Here is a 20953-nt window from a genome sequence, read left to right as displayed (position 1 = left end):
TATGCATATGAAATTAACTTTATATGGGTGCCCAAACCTCCACTATATCTGTACACAGACATGCACCCCCACACGACTATGTTTATGCGGCAAACACACACTCCTGGACCACCGCTCTGCACACAGGCACAGACACGTACTTACATACCTGCTAAATGTCTCCAACAAATCCACAGGCATTTGGAGCTCAAAACAAAATAAAACCAGTTCAAGTGAATTTTCATACACAATCACACCGTGACTACATATTCAAACCTACACATGTACTTGCATATATACCTAATATCACAAGCTAAATCTTCAAGTGACCTTAACATCAAAAGTAGCAGCATCACCAAAAAGTTGTGAGTTGGGTCTGAGAACTCGTGCGTGCATTGCCGCCATCCAGTCATCTGTAGAGCAGCTCTTGACAGAGAGCTGGAGACAGCACCAGGGGGCTGCGATGTGTCTGTGATTACTTCCCATTGTATTTTTGTCCAGTTGTGCCCACACCTCAAGGAATGCAGAAACAACACCCACCCTCTAGATATGTGTCCCAGCATGCCATGGGAAACCGATATAAAGGCATTCTGTGGGCTGTCCTCAGTCAACTCAGTGCTTGCTCACGCGTACACCAGAATTCAAAATTAAGAGAATAAAAACTGGTTAAATGCGAATTCTTTGCAATATTGACGATTTCCAAGGGACTCACTAGTTTTCAGTTACGCAATGACATTTGCACTCTGGACTTAGGGAAACAGACCTAACTTCACTTGGCCCCTGGTCTAACCTAGACAAGAATGTTAACAAGAGAACGTCCTGGGGACCTTTGGAGAGAATCTGACATTTTCAGTGATTGTCCCACCCCATCACCCCTCAAATACAGGGGTGTCAAAACATCCAAGAGGTGTCTTCAGAAACTAATCTCTCATACTCCTTCACACCAAATCCCTGAGTCTATAGCCATGTAGCACAATCTATGCACATTTACCCCTCTGGTCTTTCAGCGATATCCCATCATTTGTATATGAACAGTTCTGGGTCTGATCTATCCACGTTGTCTCCGGTGTAAACCAGAGCTCCAGAGAGAGAAGGGTAGACATATTGGTTTGTTTTCTGGGGAGCCAAATTGAGAGAGACTCTACACAGATGTGCCTGTGACAACACTTTTCGCCCGCTCCCATGAACCACAGATCCCTCGCCCGGAGTCGCCGGTCCCTTTAAGAAGACTCGGTCTTCCCCAATGGTCTCCAGCGGCGCCCGCAGCAAAAGGCAAACTTGCCTGGCTCATTGGTGGGAAGGGGAGAAACGCGGCGTAGGGTGGGAGCTGAGAGCGCGCCGGAGTGCGCTGCAGGCTTTTTTCCCCTTCCCCTTTCCTTAACCCTTCCGGGGGCGGAGGAGCCGGGTCGTGCTGCAGCGCCAAGGTGCTGGGGCGCTGACTGCCCTGGGTTCCCGAAACTTTGCGCGGAGCGTGGGCTCTGCTAGGCAGAACCAAGCTGGCTGACGGGCCTGGGAAGAGCCGAGGGGAGGGTCGGGCACGGGGGAGGACCGACCCTCTAGGGTCCCAGTCTCCAGCCTGGGCGCGAGGAAGGCGGGGGCGCAGCAGCGGGAGAGGCGCTGTCCCTTCAGCACCACGGACCTGAAGCCTGGGCTTTGGGAAGGCGGAGGCGGGGCAACAGGCGGGGAGCTGTCTTTTCAGCACCACGGACCTTTGCCCTCCCATGAAACCGCCCGGCCCCCGCCCCAGGACTGTCTTTTCTCCAGTTTGAGCGGGGGTGTCGGGAGCAGGCGGAGAGCTTTCCTGGGAGGCTGGGGAAGCAGTGAACACTCTTCTCAGCGACTCGCCTCCCAGCAGTGCTATTTTTTGCCATCCGCCCTCACCCCCAGCACACGCGCTGGCACACACACACACACACACACACACACGCACGCACGCGCGCGCGCGCACACACACAGACCTCTCTGGATTTCTTTGCCTTGAGTCTCCCGGGGCTGTGAGGAGCCAGGAGCATCTCAAAGCAAGCCGGCAGCTCCAGGCTCCGGAGCCATGTCCTGCACAGACCCTCATCCTTACCAAGCTCCTGAGGAATGAAAGGAACCCAGGGACCCTCAGAAGGCAGCAGTGATGTGGACCAACCCCCTGGAGCCTGCACCCTTCCGAGGGCCATAGGCGACCCAGGGAACTGGAGAGAGCGCCAGACAGGAAATCCCAGCTTTCGCAAAGTCCCTGTGGATGCCGACGAAAGGAGACCCGATTTTTTGGAAGAGCCTGTCCTAGCTTGCCCAGCTGCAGAGTGATTTTCCCCTCTGGCATTGAACCTCCCCCTCCAACTCCCATCCATCCAGAGTACCATGAAGAATTATGAGGATGTGTGACAGAGGTATCCAGATGTTGATCACCACTGTGGGAGCCTTCGCAGCTTTTAGTTTAATGACCATTGCAGTGGGCACGGACTACTGGTTATATTCCAGAGGTGTGTGCAGGACTAAATCTACAAGTGATAATGAAACCAGCAGGAAGAATGAAGAAGTAATGACCCATTCGGGGCTGTGGAGGACCTGCTGCCTAGAAGGTATTTACAAATCCCTCTCAATATACCCAAATGCTTCAGTTTCTGATATTCCAGTGGTGTTTGGGGAGATGGAGGCAGTGATGGGGAAAGAGAAATAGTTCAAATTGTTGCTGAAAATGTGCAGATGTCCAGATTGTTCCCAGCAGGGCTAATGCTGTGTGGGATGAAGGGGTTGGGTCTTGTTGATTGTTTTTGGAATAAGCTGCATGAGATGAGATTTTTGTGGCACTCTGGGCAGATCCTGCAGTTAAGAAAAGTCTTCAAATTCAAAATCCCTAGGCATATTGTGAACTGCTTTGATGTTTGGATTGACATGGGGTGTTTGGCTCTGATTAAATTGCATTCCAGTGGGGGGAAGGAATAGTGGAGGGAGGGAGGGAGAGGGGAAGGGAGAGGAAGAGAGAGAGAGAGAGAGAGAGAGAGAGAGAAGAGAAAAGAGACCCTGACCTAGACTGGATCACTCAGCTCTTTCCTTATTTCTCAACAGCCTTATCAGTTCCTTCTGAGTTTGGTCTAACTAGGTTTTCACGAACTTCCTTTGCCCTCCAGCTTCAGACTAACATATATGACCTACACTCACACACACATTTTAAGAAAACTTCCTTATTAATACATGCTTCACTGTTTCAGATGAAAACAAAAATGTAATCTTAGAATTTAATATCTACCTGTCTTCTTTCTTAAATCATCCTCCAAGCCAAACAAATATATTTCTATGACAATTACATAAAATAAATTCTTTAAGAATTGAAGCTTTTCACTTCTATTATAAAAAACTGAGGATTCATCCTAAATTACAATGAAGAAGTAAGACCAATTTTGGAATGTAAATTTCTTGGGTAACCTGTGTCACTACTAAACTTGCCTTCAGTACAACAGGAGTCACGCTCGGCATCACTGGGCAATGCCTGGATGTCAGTGGGAGTAAACAGAAAGACAGAGAAGAAAACCAAAGCTCTTTAGAGCCTATGTGTCTGAGGCAAGCACTGGATTGAGGGACAGACAGGGGTTTTCTGAGGCTTCTGAAAATCTGTGAAGCTTGCCACAGTGATAGGCAAGAAAATCTTGGTTTCCTATATGTTCTCTTCTCCTGCTTGCCATTGGTTCCCCATGCCTGCATTCCCACTGACTGGCATTTGCCACAGCTTCTTGAGAACTTGCTTTTATGTAAATCACTTAGGAAATCATGCTATGACATCACTTGCTAGTGTAATATTGCATCATCCCCTGGCCTTCTTCCCATGTCCTGACACTCTGAATAAAGGCTCTCCTGAACGTAACACTACTACAGTTAATTCTGTTTCCAACCAAATTTGCAACTGGTGGGAAGTCCAGGTAGGAAAGGACTATTTAAAATGCAACATTGATGGCTAGATGTGAAGTCAGAAGACCTGGGTAATGCCGCCAACTACCTGTGTGACCTTGGCTGTGACATTTACCCACTCGAGACCTCAGTTTATGAATCTGGGAAATGATTAATTTGGAATAAGTGGTCGTGAATTAGTACTAAACCAAACTCTTATGGTATCCAGTATATTGATGGAAAATCCATAATTATTCTTTCCTAAACATTGACAAAAATCTAATATTTGTGACCATTTGTGATCAAGTCTGGTAAAATTATTTATTTTAGGGCAAATTCCCTATTTCCCTTTCTTTTGTTGTCAACAAGGAATTGAATTCTGTTTTTTGTAAAGCTGTAATTTGGAGGATGTTTTGATACTTACATGATTCTAGGGATGGCATAAAAAATCGGAAACTCCTACCAAATGTGGCATGTATGGAATCCATGTCTCTATATTTCTGACTCCTCTGTCCTTGGCACTAAGCCTTGGAATGCACAATTAAACACCATTTTTGGTTTCCTGATTAGGGCCTACAATTCCTGAACCCTTAGAATTTCTCAACCGATGGTTTCTCTTTTCTTCAACATCATGTCCTACTCCTACAGACTGTATAGGAATTTGGACCCCACTCTGGCCTTCTGTGGATGTAGTGGAAGAAGGGAGATTCTGAATCAAGAAGGAACTGGTGAATCTAGGATATGTTCTTGGGCAGGTTAATTCTTTTGAGAAAATTTGTTGTAGTATCCATGAAGTCAGCTATTTTAAAAACATATTTGGAAGGATTAAATATAGTAACTTGCACAAACCTTGATGAATCACAATGAATTCTTAGCTATGTGCATGCCATATAACCAACTCCTCAATGGGCCCAGCTGAAATCTGAAGCCAAGGTTTTTCTTCATGTACTGAATATATCAAGTGTTCAAGGCATTTGCAGGAGCCTCTGATTCTGCACGGAGAGAGATGTAATAGGGGTACCCATCCTTCTCTGGAAAGAAGTTGGAAGCCATCTTTCATCCAATATCTCCTGTCTACCCCAGAGTCTCAATACCTTCATTTTCTGGTCCTTTAAGTGTCAGACGATAACTGATGGGTCTTATAGCTCAATTTTCTTAGATATAAAATTAGAGTCAGCTCCTCCATACTTTTTTAAGAGCCTTGAGAGAATGTGGCTATTTTGTCCAAATGAAGAGAATACTCAAGTGGGACATGAGGACATGACAGCTGTCTGCAAATATCTGAAGGGCTGTCATATAGAAAAGAGATTTGAAATGTTCTGTGTAGCCTCAAGGGGGTAGAAGTGGGAGTTAGAGAAAAACAGGATTTACCTCAATATAAAAAAAGGATTCAATGTGGAATGGGAAGCCTTAAGAGGTGACGCATTCCCCACCACCGAAGGGATTCAAGGATCAGAAAACAACATCAACTGTTTTCAAACTTAGCTAATCATCAGAATCATATGGGGACCTTTAAAAATTGGATGATCAGATCCCACAAATAGATCCTCTATATCCATAGGCCTGCAGTGGTTCGTTAGAATCTGTTTTTTTTTTTTTTTTTAAGTCTTCCATGCAATTCAGAAGTGAAAGCCATCATGTATTGAGTATTTACACTGATTTTGGGAATGACTATGTGCTAAGTAAGGATCACATCACTTAATGAGGGAAGAGGGATTTCCAGGTTTCATTTCTACAGCTCGCCATAATGTCACTCATTCTTAGCACTTACTGTGGGATAGGACGTTCTATGAATTTGGAAAAATTAACTCCTTCATCTTCAATGGAGCTCAATTGTCTAGGTATTATGATTGCTCTTATTTGACAGATGAAGAAACTGAGGCCTGGAGACATTGTGTAACTTACTCAAGGTCACCTATCTAAACTCAAAGGTTCTACTTCATCTAAGCCATGATGTTTCTCAGCGTTTGCTATACAACCTTAATTCGTGCTCTGGTGCCTAAGGAGCTACTGGTACAGACAAGAGCTTGTGAGAAGGCCCGAGCACAGGGGTTTTTCCATTCAGGAGTCCCAGATCTCAGAACACACAGCCTGCGTGTGCTGCACCTGCAGGGGTGCAGAAGCCACCAGAGAGGCGCAAACTCAGAGGCAGCAAAGGACACACTTTGAATGAAAAAACAATCGACCTATGTAGAGACACCCACACTGGGAACCCAGAACGAACGCCTGACTCACTATCTGGAAAGCATGCGAGGCATTCATAAAGTGGTGCCCCAGCCTGCCACGTGCTTTCTATGGCAGCGTGTGAATTTGAATGAGAGCATGTTCAAGATGCGATTCTCTCATTAAGAGAAACTCTCAAGGTCCTAGATACAATCAAAGTGATGTATTTAGATAGTGGAAAGACTGCTGGCCTAGTAGCAAAGAACCCTGAATGCTAATTACATTTCTGTCACTAACACTTAGGTGAACTGTGCGTGTTATTTCCTGAGTTAGACCTTAGTTTACCCAATTATAAAATAAGAGCTTTAGAGATTAGGGAATAACAAATCCAATTGGACTAGACAGAAGCATTTCAACTCTATGGGGAGGAGGGAATACCAGTGCATTTGAGAAGCTATCCAGTGACTGAAACTTGGTCTAAATGTGGGGGAGAAAATGGTGGGGACTGTGGCAAGTTGGCGTGTACAAACCACAGCTCAGGACAATTGCCACTTAACTTGAATTGGTTTTCACCCTGGAGAAATGTATACCAAATTTCACTCAATAATCCAAATGTTTAAAAGTGAGATTTTTTAAAATGTGGGCAACTAATTCAACTTTTTTAAAACATGGTGCTAATCAAACATGGTGCTAGTCAAACTTTGCCAGTTTGGAACACTGGAAATGATCTAAAAGTCCCCTTTTATCCAGATTTGTAATATTTCCATATTTGCCTCCTGAGTTTCTCTTCATTAGTCAGTCATCACTTTTTCAATTCATTTTCTAAAAATGCCTGCTAAGAAAAGAAAGCCCACTTAGGATTTTAGGAGAAGGAACTTGAAATTATGGAAAAGAGGTTCAATAAACTGCTATTTCTGCTACAGATGGGTCTGGATGACATCAAACATCTGCCTGAAAACTGAAAAAAATTAGCCAGTCATTAGAAGTTCCCCCTTATTTCCAAATCTCCAGATGGTTGACTTTTTCAGCCAGATGGGGTTCCAGCTTTATTTATGTGTTTGGAAGCCTTCGGGGAAGTTGTGAAGATATGGTTGAGGACAGGAGTGAGAGAAGGACATAACATTTATGGAGTATTTCCTATATGCCATGTCCTGTGCCAGGTGATCGCACATACTTTTACATCCCCCATCTTCCTTCAGTAGAATGTACACTTAATAAGGACTGGGGTTGTTGTCTGTTGGAGGCCCCGATATAGCCTTCAAACTTGGAAACATCACCAGGTAGACGCTCTTGTTCTTCTAGTCCTAGGTCTCACACTGCCTTTTCCCTTATTCGTTGTGTTCACTGTACCAAGACTCTTTTTTCCCTGTTCCAGACCGTGTGGGGCAGGTCAGGATTGGGGAGGTGGCAGAGGCTGAGATGTGAGCATGTACACCATTCAGCCAGGACGTGTCTGTATAGCCATCCTGATTGTTAAAATGCTGAAATACTTCCTGATGTGTTGAGAAACAGCATCTGGCCCCAGTTCTCTAACAATGCCCCTCTTCACACCCACCACTCCAACCACCTGGAACCCTTCCTGGAACCTTGCAGGCATCCATAAGGGCCATCAAGTAAAGGACTAAGATCTAGTTTGGCGGTGACCATCTTGCTCTTGTCCCAGCCTTGTGGAAGCTTCTCTATGATTGACTGGTCTTGCACCCTATTTGTATCATCTATGGTTGAGAGGACCTAGGCCTCTTCTTTCTACCTCAATCACAGTCCTCTACCCTCTGACTCTAGGATTCCACACATGGAAAGTAGATGCCTTGAAAATACTTTTGTTTGATTGATCACTTGATATATTATCTTCTGGAATAGAATAAAGGCAACTGATCTGCGTGCCAAAGTTGAATGGCCAGTGTGCATTAATATCTGCATGGGGAACAAATGTGGGTTATGAGCTATGTCAAGAAAAAAAAATCAAACCAGAAATCAAGGAGGAAGATGACTGTGTCCTTTTAATGGTCTCATAGAGCAGTGTCTAACAAACTTACCCAAGGAATCATCTGGTTCTCTAGGGGACTGTAGCTTTGTTTGACTTAGCTTTTATTATAGACTTGGGTCCAATTGTACAGTTAGATGTTTACTAGCATACAACTTGGGAAGATGCACATAATTTTTTGCTCAGTAGAGGTAAAAATGATTCTCCTTCTTTAGAGGAGATAACTTCAAATGTTGCGGATTTATTGCCTGCCCTCTATGACATCAATCAGTTTTCTATCTAATTTAACCACCTTATTTCAGAATTTCTTTTCACTAAAAAATAACATCCCCTGGTGACGCAGTGGTTGAGTGCTGGGTTGCGAGGCTGCCTGCAGCCTCTGCAGCACAAGTTCAATCCCTGGCCACTGGCGAGGGTCCCACAAATAAATTAATAAATAAATAAATAAACAAACAAACAAATAAATAAATAAATAAAAACATCCTCCATGGAACCAACTTTGTCTTTCTGCAAGTTCCCTCATTGAAGTGTTGAATAAAATTGGACAGAAGCTCGCTGTGAATTTTAGGAGAATTGTTTTCAATAGCTTGAAAATTGTATCTTGACATCTGGAAGTAAACCCCCCCCCTCATGAGACTAGAGTTTCTGAGGTTAAAGAGAAGCCCCTAAAATTCCAAGTTTGTTTTCCTTTTCCTTCAAACCCATGACACTGCCAGAGCAGTCACTGCTTTTTCAGTGTAAGAACAAATGGAATTTTAACAATTTATGCACGATCATAGAGAATATTGGAGAAGAGTGGGGCATTTTGGATCAGGTAGACCTGGGTTTTTACCCAGACCCTGCCAATTACTGGTTGACAGATCTTGGAAGTTACTTAACCACTAAGTATAAGTGTCCTAACCTAAAAAATGGGAAAACAAAAATTGCAAGCTCTTTCTGTTTTAATTCTTCTTGTGGTTCCTTCATTGCTTTATACCTCTAAATCTAAACCATATGTTGAGCCTTAGTTCTTGATTCATTCATTTTAGACAATATCCATTAACTAAGACAAATAATGAATTAGCTCTCCTAGATTGCTAGTCTCCTCCCTCCCAATGCTTTTAGTTCCTTGCTGAGTCACCTGTTGCTCCAAGAAGAGTCATTCATAAGACTACAGGTACCTGGGGAAAAAAGAAACTGGCATCTCATTCCTGGATTGGCACTAGCTTAAATAGCAAAACCACTCACCTACTTACAAACCTGCTTCAGCAAGTTAGTTGAGGGAAAGCACCTGGACTGAAAGAGGGACTAGCAACTGGGTTGGACTGGGCATGGGAGGTTCAGTTGAGTGGATCTGGTGGTGGATATCTGAGCTCGAGCCATTTTCTCAGTGTCCTTCCCAGGAGAGTAGGCCATGGTACAAAAAGACCTAGTCAGGGATGCAGGATGATTGTGAGAGATTGCCCTGCACAAGGATGCCAGGCCTAGGAGTTGAACAGAAGCTGAGAGTCAGCCCACAATCTACCCCCGAAACAATGCACCTTCGTCCAGAATTGAGTTCATCCAAAGAGAAGAGGGCCTTTAAAAGCGTTCACAGGATTCTCTGTGGCCTATAGCATGTCTAGCAGTATGCAGCTATGAGTTGCCAGTGATAGGAGTGATGGTGGGATGGAAAAGACTGGACTAGACTTGGGTATCCCACATGAGGGAAGAAGGTTGCAGGGCCCCAGAGGACCCTGTCATCACCAATGTGTGTTCCTCCAGAGGATAGGCCCCATACAATCCTCTGTCATGTCGAGATCTCTGACTATCAGTGTTAGCTGGAAGAGCAGCTACCAATGAGCAATTAAGGTTTGCAACCTCATCCAGTTAAGTGAAGTGATATTTTGGTCTTTTTAAACTTGCTGCTCCCTGCACAGTATATAGGAGGTGCTCGAATTTAAAAGAGGAAGAAACAAGGATATGGCTTTGCAATCAGATATGCAGTTGGGAATTTTTAACATCTGAAAGTGACTGGGAAGTTATGAAATCTGCCCAAAATATCACCCAGAAAATGAGGGATTGGATATAACACAGTTGAATTAAATAATTGCATGTTTATGCCCCACTAAGTTGAGACTAATCAATAAATAGGCTATTTGTCATCATGTTTTTTCTCTGAAATTTGAGAAGTTGAAAGTTCAGTAATGTGTACCTATCTCAGGGGTTGGCAAGCCTTGGTCCATGGGCCTAATTTGACCCATTATCTATTATCGTACAATCCACAAAACTAAAAATATTTTGTACATTTTCAAATGGTTGAAAAATAATTTAAATATCCAATTCTATGTCTTGATACATGAAAATAATAGGATATTTAAATTTCAGCATCTATAATTCTGAATGCTGTCAATAAAAGCTTTACAGAGACTTGTTCTCTTTTGCTATATAGGTATAACCACATAGTATCCTCAGTATCCATAGTATCCTTCTCGAAGGCAGGAGGACCAACTGTGGGCTTCTTCCTGGCTTTGCACGAGGGGGCCCACTTGTGGGGCAGGTCTGCTGTTCTTCCTGGCATCAGTCAGCAGGTGACATGCCCATATAGATCCTGGAGGCTGATTCCAAGGAAACTGTAAGAGAAAAGATTGGGCCATAAGAACCCCAGGAAACAGCAAAAATAATGAAGAAGTAACGTAATGAACACATAATGAATATGTCTAGGTGTGATTATTAGAGCAGAATGAACATTCATTTCTAGCTAACCCCTGAGTATTGAACAGACACATACTATATGCCAGACACTGTTCTAAGTGAGCACTTGACACATTATTTAATTCCTGTGACTTTTTCAGGAGGTAGATGCTACTATTATCCCACTTTAGAAAGGAGGAAACAGACCCAGAGAGGCACATGGTTAATAAAAGGCAGGGTTGGGACTCCAAACTTACCTGTGCTGCCTTTTGGTATCGGGCTCCATGCACTTGCACTGGCCCTTAGAATAAGCAGTTGCGAAGAGTCTCCTAAGCCTTGTGTACAATTAGCAGCCTGTTTTCCCAACAAGGAGTCCGGGGCTCAGAGAGATGTGACATAGCTTGTACAAGATGAGCTGCCAGTGGTGACAGAGCTGGGACTTAACCCAGAAGATTCATTCCCAAAACCAGGTTGCACTAGCCTGACTTAAGGGCCCAGGCTGGTAGGGTGGCTTCCTCCACCCTGCCCACTCCCATGTCAAAAAGTTTGGTGTCAGTCACTTGTCCTGCTACTAACTGGAAAAACTGTGGAGCATAGTTAACCCAAGGTTTGATGGTATTTTTTTGTAGTTTGTCAATATTTTAATATGCTGAAAGTGTTTTAATTGGGATCATTTTTATTTTAAATAAATGACATACTTTCTTTTTTAAATAGTATTTATTTATTTATTTATTTTTACATTGTTGTTCATTATTTACAATGTTTGATATCTCCTTTCAGGTGTTGTCCCCCTAAAATTACCATCACCAAGACACCTGTGAACCATACCGTAGACTCTTGGGCGCTTCCCTCCTGTTTCGATGCCACCCCCTCCCCTGATGAACGTCTCCATTTTATGGTTTGCCTGCTAGTCTTGTTCTTTTTTTTCTGATCCCTTGTATGGTTCCCCTATATTCCTCCTATAAGTGAAACCATCCGATATTTTTCTTTTTTTTTCCTTCTGACTTATTTCACTGAGCATGATCCCTTCCAGCTCCATCCATGTTGCTGCAAATAGCATGAGTTTATCTTTTTTGATTGCTGAGTAATATTCCATTGTGTATATGTACCACATCTTCTTGATCCAGTCATCTGTTTTGGGGTCTTGTTTCCATATTTTAACTATTGCAAATTGTGCTGTGATGAACATAGGAATGCAAGTATCTTTTGAATTCATGTTTTTGTGTAACTGACATACTTTCTTGTCCATTTCATAATTCACTAACAATAGCTTCTGCCTTTTTGAAACTTTTTTTAAAAATTCATCTTTACTGAGATAGCATTGACTTACAACATTGTATGTTTCATGTACAGCATTATAATGTACAGCATATATTACACTGTGATCATCACCACCATATAATTGACCCTTTACCCAATTCACACACCTCCAACTCCTTCACCCTCTGGTAACCACCAATGTTCTCTGTATCTAACACAGTATGTTTTTGTTTTGTTTGTTTATTTGATTTGTTTCTTTGTATCCCACATGTAAGTACCATCATATATATTTCTCTTTCTCCATCTGATTTATTTCATTTTGTATAATCCTCTCAGAGTCCATCCGCACTGTCACAAATAAATAGATTTTATTTTTTCTGACTGAGTAGTATTCCATATTACATAATATCTAGCCTGTCTTCTTTAACCATCCACCCATTGATGGACACTTAGGTTGTTTTCATGTCTGGCTCTTATATATAGCACAACAATGAATATTGAGAATTAGTGGTTTTGCATAAATAACTAGAAGTAGAATACCTGGATCATGTGGTATTTCTATTCCTAAGTTTTTGAGACATTTCCATTCTGCTTTCCATAATGGTTACACCAGTTTACATTCCGGCCAGCATGTGTATGCGGTTTCTTTTCTCCACACCCTAGCCACACTTGTTGTTCCTTGTTTTTTTGATAATAGTCATTCTAGCAGGTGTGAAGTGATATCTCACTGCCAATTTTTATTATAAATCCAGAGAGCCAGGTCAAGGAAAAGAAATGGTAGAGCTGGCAAGATTTAGACATTGTCACATTAGGTTGTGAAGAATACAACCTGTGGGAAGAACAAAACATTCAGAGTCTGAATTCAGGTGAACAAACTACTGCATCTTTTACACTGGAGTTGGGGTGCTTGCATGGGTGATCCCATGAGGCTCATGGCTTCCACATACCCTGCGGAGTAAATTTGGGCACATCATTTATCTGGCTTCTTTGAGCTGTAGGCTCTGTGCCTGGTAGGAGCTAATATTTCTGGCTTGGATGACTCTGTTACCTGGGAATCCGCAGTCCGATCTTCATGCAACATTCAGAGCACCAGGGACCCGGTACACAGGCAGCAGGTGAGGTACTGCCTGGCCTGCTTCTTAGTGACCTTGGACTTGACAGAACTGGGCCACAAGGATGAGATGGAGCAGGCAAATCTAACACCATCTATTTACCTTTTAACCTGAATGTTGTAAGAAATATTGCAAAATAGCTTATGTCACTCGAATACTCTGCGTCTGCTACATTTCCCTGAACCAGCAGCACAGAACCCCTGATGAATACATAGAAGGTGCTTAACAAGCATTGGGTTTGTTGCTTGAAGGTAGGTAACTTAATCACCTTGAGCTTCTCCTAGCAACTCCATCCTAAGAACCACTGTTCTGCTTTTAGGTGTTTATAAGCTACTTTAAAAATAATATATCCTATAATCCCTGCCACAATTGTTGATGATTTGGCAGCCTGTAGCTTGAGAAAGTGTGATTTCACAGTCTTAAAAGTCTGACTGTTATTCTTCCATCCCTTCTTTTCCATCTTTTCCCTGAAACTTTGTCCAGGGGATGTCAAACCACCTCATTAAAAATCCCCTTAATACTTGGGTGCAAACTTGGGGAAAGAAAAAAGAAAACACATGTTTGGGGGACACAGGGTGCACAGATCCAGCAGGCACCGTTTCCATTTCTTGTGCTTAAGATCCTCTCTATATTTGGTTACCTGCATTTTATAGAGTGGAATTTCCACCACTCTGTATTCTGCGACATACGCCCTTCAGCACCATGGATAGCTGCCTTGGAAAACAGTAATGACCTGCCTTACCTGTTCAATTAAAGTGATTCGAAAAAACCTGGGTAACTGCTGAGGTGCCTTCCTTAAAATTCAACTGTCACCTGTGGAAATTGCTTTTGGCATAGAGCAGTTCATATGCATGCATATTTGCAACAAATCATTTTGACCCTTTGCAAATTACAGGACAGCACAACCAATTAGCTGTTTATCAGATTAAAATGCCTTAAAATAGGTACTACTAAGTCAGTCCTGGTTTTTCAAAATACGACTTTTCACCAAAGGCAAATATGACTTGCAATCAAAATGCTCCGAGTGTTTGGAGAAAAAATAAAAAGATCAAATCAAGAGGCAATGATGTTAATCTGAGTCAAAGGGCTGCCGCCCAGCATGATAATTACACTTCTCTGCTTTTCTCACTCTGGGCTGAGTGAGCGCTTAGCTCCCAGGTAGAGGGGAGATGGCAGGGATTGGGTTCCAAGACACAACAAGGTCTGAGCCCGGGAAAGTTCAGCCTGCTCCCCTCTCCCAAGATGATTTTCCCTGGGGTTATGTGACATCCGTGGGCATAAGGAACGGGGAGTCTGGGCTTTTCCCAAGCTGCCATAAAGCAGAAAGAAGGGGTTGGAGATTGTAAAGAGTATGGCCAACATAGGCTTCACTGAGAAGGTGGTGTTTACCCCAAAATATGAAGAGGTGGAAGAACCAAAGAAGGTGGCCACCAGAGGGAAGAGCACAGCTGAGAGGAGGAACAGCAGTGCAAAGGCCCAGAGGCAGGGCTGGGCTGGGGTGTGCAGGAGTGAGGAGGCCAGTGTTCTGAAGAGGAGGAGCTAGGAGACCAGCTGATGGCACTGGAGGCCATGATAGTGCAGGGCCTCAAAGGAAGTTGTAAGAACTTTGACTTTGACTGTGAAGGAACCAGAAGGCTTCGGAGGATTTCAAGGGCAGAAATGACAAGTTGAGTTTGCCGTCTGCATTATTTGCTGCCAGACAGAGGAGCATTTTGCCTGTGGCCTCACTTGCTTCCCACCCACAGGACTTCGGTTACAGCTTTAAAGTTTTGCCTCCCTTTGCCCTCGCGCCTGAGACTAGGTAAGGTGGAATTGCGTCTCTTCTACACTGTCTTCTTTCTTTCCCTGAAGACAAAGCTTTGGTCCTTATCGTGGTCACCATTATATTTCTCACTGTGGAAAATGGAGTAAAACATGGCAATGATGTGGGAGTTTCTAAAGCTTACTGTATCTTGAGGCTCTTAGAACCCATTTTCCTGCTGGGCAGCCCCTTCTGACCCGGCAGACCCTCACCCTTCACCAGCTCCAGCTGGCATCCTCCCACGTGTGTCTCCTCTGCTGGAGATCCGATGAGAGGTGTGAAGTGAATGGCTTGCATTTGGGGTTCCTTTGGTTTGCATTTGGGGTTCCTTTGGTTTGCATTTGGGGTTCCCTGCTTTCTAAGTATGTATTAAGTGCCTGCTCTCTGCTAGACTCTGCACCAGGGCCTGAGGATGCGACAGAGAACAAGACAGACGAGCTCCCATCTTTGGTGAATTCATAGTCATGCAGGAACTTCTCTGAGGAGTGTGGGTGAAGGTCAGGGTGTTCCTGGAACACCAAGGAGGTGTTTCTGGAGTAACGGGGCGGGGGTGCCTGATCACAGACAGGTTTTCCTAGGGGGCTCATGTGTCCCCAAGTGTCTAGTCTACATATGATAGGTTCTTTTTTTTTTTTTTAAAGATTTGTTTATTTATGCATACAAGAACTGGGGTGTAGGCCATAGGTGCAGGGGGTGAGAGGATTCACCAGAGTGGGGAGCAGAACAGGTGGATCTACTGAAATACACTGCAGAGGGGAGCAGTGGGTGAGACAGGAGAGCTCTGCTGTGCCATGTGGGTCAGCTCCCTGGCCAGGGATCGAACTCAGGCCACAGTGGCTGGTGATAGCTTGATAGTGCTGAGACTTAACCCCGGAGCCACCAAGAAGGTCCTACATATCATAGGTCCTTATAATACATCTCCAGATGCATTAGCAGGCTGGAGTAGAGTAACAGGAGACTGAGTTCTCCTCAGGGCTGGAGGTGGAAGGGGGCACACAGCTCCATGGCATTATTCCTGAGCAAAGGGGAGTGAGACAGGACAGTAACCCCCCTCTAGAAGGCCGTGAAGACAAATCGAGTAACTACTAGCCTCTTAAAAAAAACTTTTTGGAAATTTTTTAAAGTAATCCTGAGCATTTGGTTTTTCTCATGTTCCTTTGGGTGCATATTTTCCCTGTTGTGTCCTCCCCACCCCCCACACACAATTGTAACAATTTTTTTCCTTGATTGAGGTAGCACTGGTTTACAATGTTAAATCACTGTATGTGATTTAAGGGAATAGATTTACACATCTTCAGAGGTGTGCTACCACACCCCCCCCACCCCCAAGGTACCCACAGTCCTCCACCATAGACTAATGGGTCCCTCCATCACTTGTTTCCCCTGCCCCACTCTCCCCTTCCAGTAGCCTCAGGTCTGCAGTCATATTTCTAGGATTTGTTTTGGTTTAGTTTTATCTGTTTCTTTATATATATATATTTTTAATTTTTTTTATAGAGGCATGTTTTATTTATTTATTTATTTGTTTGTTTGTTTGTTTTGTTTATACAAGCACTGGGTACAGTCAGAAGCGTGGGAGGGTGAGAGAATTCACCAGAGCCAGAGCAGGGAGCAGAGCAGGCAGAAGGACCGAAGCACACTGCTGAGGGGAGCAGCGGGGGGCAGGAGAGGTCTGCGCACCATGTGGGACCCTCACCCGGTGGCCGAGGATTGAACCGGTGCTGCAGAGGCTGCAGGCAGCTTTGCAACCCAGCGCTCAACCGCTGAGCCACCAGGGAGGCCCTTCTTTATATATTTTAATATGAGTGAAATCATCCTGTATTTGTCTTTTTCCTTCTCGGTTATTTTGCTTAACATCATCCCCTCCACTTCCATCCATGCTGTCACAAGTGGCAACATTTCATCTCTTTTTATAGTTGATTAGCATTCCATTGTATTCTTTATCCACACATCTTTCATCAGGTACTTAGATTGTTTCCGTAACTTGATTATTCTAAATCGTGCTGCAAAGAACATAGAGCAAATATCCCTTCAGGTTAGGATTTTTGCATTCTTTGGATAAATACCAATGAGTAGAATTGCTGGATCATATGGTAAGTCTCTTTTTACTATTTTGAGGTGCCTTTATACTGTTTTCCAAGGAGGCTGAACCCATTTACATTCCCACCAACAGTGTAAGAAAGGGTTCCCTTTTCTCCATATCTTTGCCAGTACTTCTTGTTTCTGGTTTTTTGATATGGACCATTCTCACAGGTGTAAGATGGTATCTCACTGTGGTTTTAATTTGCATTTCCCTGATAATAAATGATAATGAACATTTTTTTCATTTGCCTACTGGCCATCTACATGTCTTCTTTGGGGAAACCACAGAAGATTCCTGAATAGCCAAAGCAATCTGACAATGCAAAAAAAAAAAAAAAAAGTGTGAGGTGTCACACTCCCAGACTTCAAACTATGCTCCAAAGCTATAGTAATCAAAATAGTGTGGTAATGACTGAAAATAGAGACACATGTCGATGAAATAGAATTGAGAACCCAGAAGTAAAATGACACTAATACACTAATATGAAGTTAATCTATGAAAAGGGGAACAAGAACATACAATGGAGAAAGGAAAGTCTCTCAAAAAAAATGGGGTTGGAAAAACTGGACAACCACATGTAGAAAATGAAACTTCCACTCTTTCCTACCTAACACAAAATTTAACTCAAAATGGATTGAAGATTTGGATGTAAGACCTGAGCCAAAAATAAAACATTGCTAAAACACTCCACAATTTTGGCTTCAGTGATGACTTTGGTGACTCTACTACAGTGGCAAAAGAAGTAAAAGCAAAAATAAACAAATGGGATTACATCAAACAAAAAAGCTTCTGCACAGCAAAAGAAATTATTATTAAAATGAAAAAGCACCCTACCAAATGGGAGAAAATATTTGCACATCAGACACCCAGCCAGAGATTACTGTCCAAGATCTACAAAGAACTAATATTACTCATCAAGAAGAAAAGAAGTAACCCAATCAAAATATGGGCAGATGAGCTATTATGTTTTCTTAATTAAAATACTTTTAGTATAAAAGTAACAAAATTTCTCAATATAAACTTTTAAAACAAAAATAGACAAGGCAAGCTTTCCCCACTATCCTCAGCACAATCTCCCCTCTCCTTTCCAATGACTGCTGTTTCCAGTTTGGGGAAGAGCTAGTAAATTCTATTTCACTGTTTTTCTGTTCTACCAAGTCAAAGAGATTAAAAAGAAAATATTTTCCCCTTCAAGTTCAAATTCTTCATAATTTACTCAAAAGTATTTTTTAATTATCACATAATTTATTAAGACATTTAATCAGACACACCATTTAAATAACAAATCATACAGCAGGGCTTTTAATGACAAGCATGCATCTCAGGGGTACTCACCCCTCTTCACCCCAAGTCCTACTCCTCAGAGCAAGCTTTTAAAAACCACTTCTGATTTGATTCTTCTGATGGTTACATCCATATCTCTAAATAACATGTTTATCCCTCTATTTCTTGATTTATAATTGATTGAATTCCTGCCATAATAGGTGAGGATTTAGCTCCCTCCACCCTCTACAAGGATTACCTTTCTAATTTCTAAAAATAACATAAATCTTCATTTTTTTCCTCTATCCACTTTAGGTTGAATATCTTGGCATCCCATCTTATAGAATCAAGGTGTTCACATTCCCCTCTCCACCTATCATGTTGTACTTTTACCTTTTCATGGTCAAGATTCAGCCCATTGTTATTCTATTCTATAATTATGCCAATGTCCTCCCTGCCAGGGCTATGGATAGATTCTGAACTTTGAAAACCAATGAAGGTTATTAAGATTATGTACAGAATGTTCACTGCAAAGCTAAGTTGTTTTCTAGGGTTGCATTTTCCCCTTTGTGGTTTCAATGTCATATACTCTGAGCCATGCAAAGAATAATGTGCAAATACAGTCTCCTTTCTAGCACTTAACCGGTTGTTCAAAATCAGGCCATACATTTGTCTGCACTGCACTTGGGTTTTTTCGGTACAGTTTTCTTTTTCCCTGGAGTTTCTGATTGACTCAAAGGTTTTTTTAGAAAAAAAAAAAAACAGGTAGTTTCATAGCAAAATTGGGCTTTTAAAACTTAAGTCCTGTGGTGGAGGAAAGGACCTTCCAGAAAAATCATGCTTCTCCCCAATTTCTTCCCCCAATTCCTCAGTACATTGTACATAGTGAAGAATCCAGCCTCTAAAGATTGTTCTGGTTCAAATCTCGGGTCAACCACATACCCCTGTGTGACTTTGGGTGCATTACTTAAGCTCCCTGTTACCTCAGTTACCTCATTTTAAAATGAGGATTATTATTATTGTACCTACTCATAAGGTTGCCATGATATTTATAAGGTAATATTTGTAAGGCAGTTAAACAGTGCCCAGCCCATATTAGCACTAATTTGTGTTCATTGTTATCACCTTCCTGTGATACACAGCTCTGGCAGATACCAACAGCAAGGAGTCATCCCACCTGCAGTGACCACTGAGCACTCCATTAGTCCCCAACAGGCCTAACAGGCCTCAGGAAAACTGAGGCAAAGCCATTGACATAGCTGATTCAGCCCCTACCAGAGAATCAGACGCGAGGTCTTTGGTGACATGTCTGGGGGCTGATTTATTCCAGATTGGTTGATGGGTGTGGTCAAAACATTAGGGAATTTGTACTCTAGAATGTCCCCTGTATGGGCCACATAGGGAAACCGTTAGCACTGAATAAACAATAGTAGTGATTATATACCCATTGTTCTTACACATTATCTCATGAGGTCCTCTCCAGAGCACGGAGTGGGATTATACCAATTTAATGGTTGAGCAAATGGAACTCAGAGAAGTAACTGTTCTGAATTCACATAGCTGTGAGTAAGGGGAGGTAGGATTCTGTCCCAGGTCTTTTAACTCAAAATGAACATCCTTAATCCTGATAGGATAGCCTAGCATTCTCAAAGGGTGTTTTGTTAACCACCAGGGTAAGGTGATTCCAAAAACTATTTCATAGGGGTCTGCAAGGTCAAAACTATTTCATAGTAATAATAAGATGATGTGATTTTCCCTTTTCACTGTGTTGACATTTGCACAGCAAAACAAAAGCAATAGTGGGGGGCATGACTGACCCTAAGCTGGCATCAGCATGGTGACACCAGCCAACACTTGCTGTCCCTGTGCTTATCACCACCTGTCACTCATGGTGAAAGAGAACACTAGCTTCACTTTGAAATGTCCTTGGGGAAGCAGTGAAAAAAAGTATTGATTAAATTTTATGAAGTTGTGAAAATGGTATGTAACAAAATGGAAAACACACTTCAGCTCAAGCCAAAGTATGAGGCTGGTCTCCAGCAAAGGCCCCTTGTGCAACTGAGTTGTGAGCTGAACTAGCTGATTTCCCCCCCATGAAACACCATATTTACTTGAAAGAGCGACTGACAGGCAAATTATGGTTATTCAGGTTTGGGTGTTTGGCAGACATTTTCTTGAAAATGAGCTAAGTGAGCCTGTCACTTCAAGGAAAGCAACTGACAGTGTTTGTTGCCAAGGATAAAATTCAAGGTTTCAAGTGAAAATTATAATTTTGCTTGTATTTGCCCTTGTGAAAAAATGTGATCTTTTATATGTTGTTTAATGAAATGTGCTAAATTGGGGAGATCTGCATAACTCAGTGAACCAATATTTTATACATGTACAAAGCATGACATCACATGATTATCACTGGGTAAAATATTCATTCAAAGTGCCAAATTAGAACAATGGGTTTTAATATATTAGAAAATGAAAAATTAATTAGTAGGGTTTCAGATTCCACATTGGAACTAGCCTTTAAGAAACTACTACTTGTCGAGTTTTGGTGTACTATCAAAGAATAGTCGCAATTACTTCCAAAGGCTATCCAGATACTCTCTTTGCTATGTACATATTTGCATAAGGCTAGATTTTCTTTACATACTTCAACCAAAACAACACTTGGCAGCAGATCAATAGAGGAAAATTTATGTGCCTTCTTTTAAGCCAGACAGTAAAGGGATTTACAAAAACATAAAAACAAACACCATTCTCACTTTTTTGGTTTAGAAAATGCAGTT

General features: G+C 42.4%; 1 protein-coding gene across 1 annotated transcript in view; it reads left to right on the top strand.

Moving 5' to 3' along the window:
• The first annotated feature begins 1144 nt into the window (after window positions 1-1144).
• The window catches only part of CACNG3 (calcium voltage-gated channel auxiliary subunit gamma 3), a 75899-nt gene continuing 56090 nt past the window's right edge, over window positions 1145-20953 (top strand). Inside the window, exon 1 of the mRNA XM_037504554.2 lies at window positions 1145-2552. Within this exon, the coding sequence (XP_037360451.2) occupies window positions 2342-2552 (211 nt within the window). The 5' untranslated portion in view covers window positions 1145-2341. The remainder of the gene's footprint in view (window positions 2553-20953) is intronic.

This window comes from Talpa occidentalis, unplaced genomic scaffold (assembly GCF_014898055.3).
Source record: "Talpa occidentalis isolate TD23 unplaced genomic scaffold, MPIMG_talOcc4v2.1 talOcc4.12, whole genome shotgun sequence".
NCBI classification, from domain to species: Eukaryota; Metazoa; Chordata; class Mammalia; order Eulipotyphla; family Talpidae; genus Talpa; species Talpa occidentalis.
Note: the sequence above shows the minus strand (reverse complement) of the source record. Positions and strands in the feature narration are given on the sequence as shown.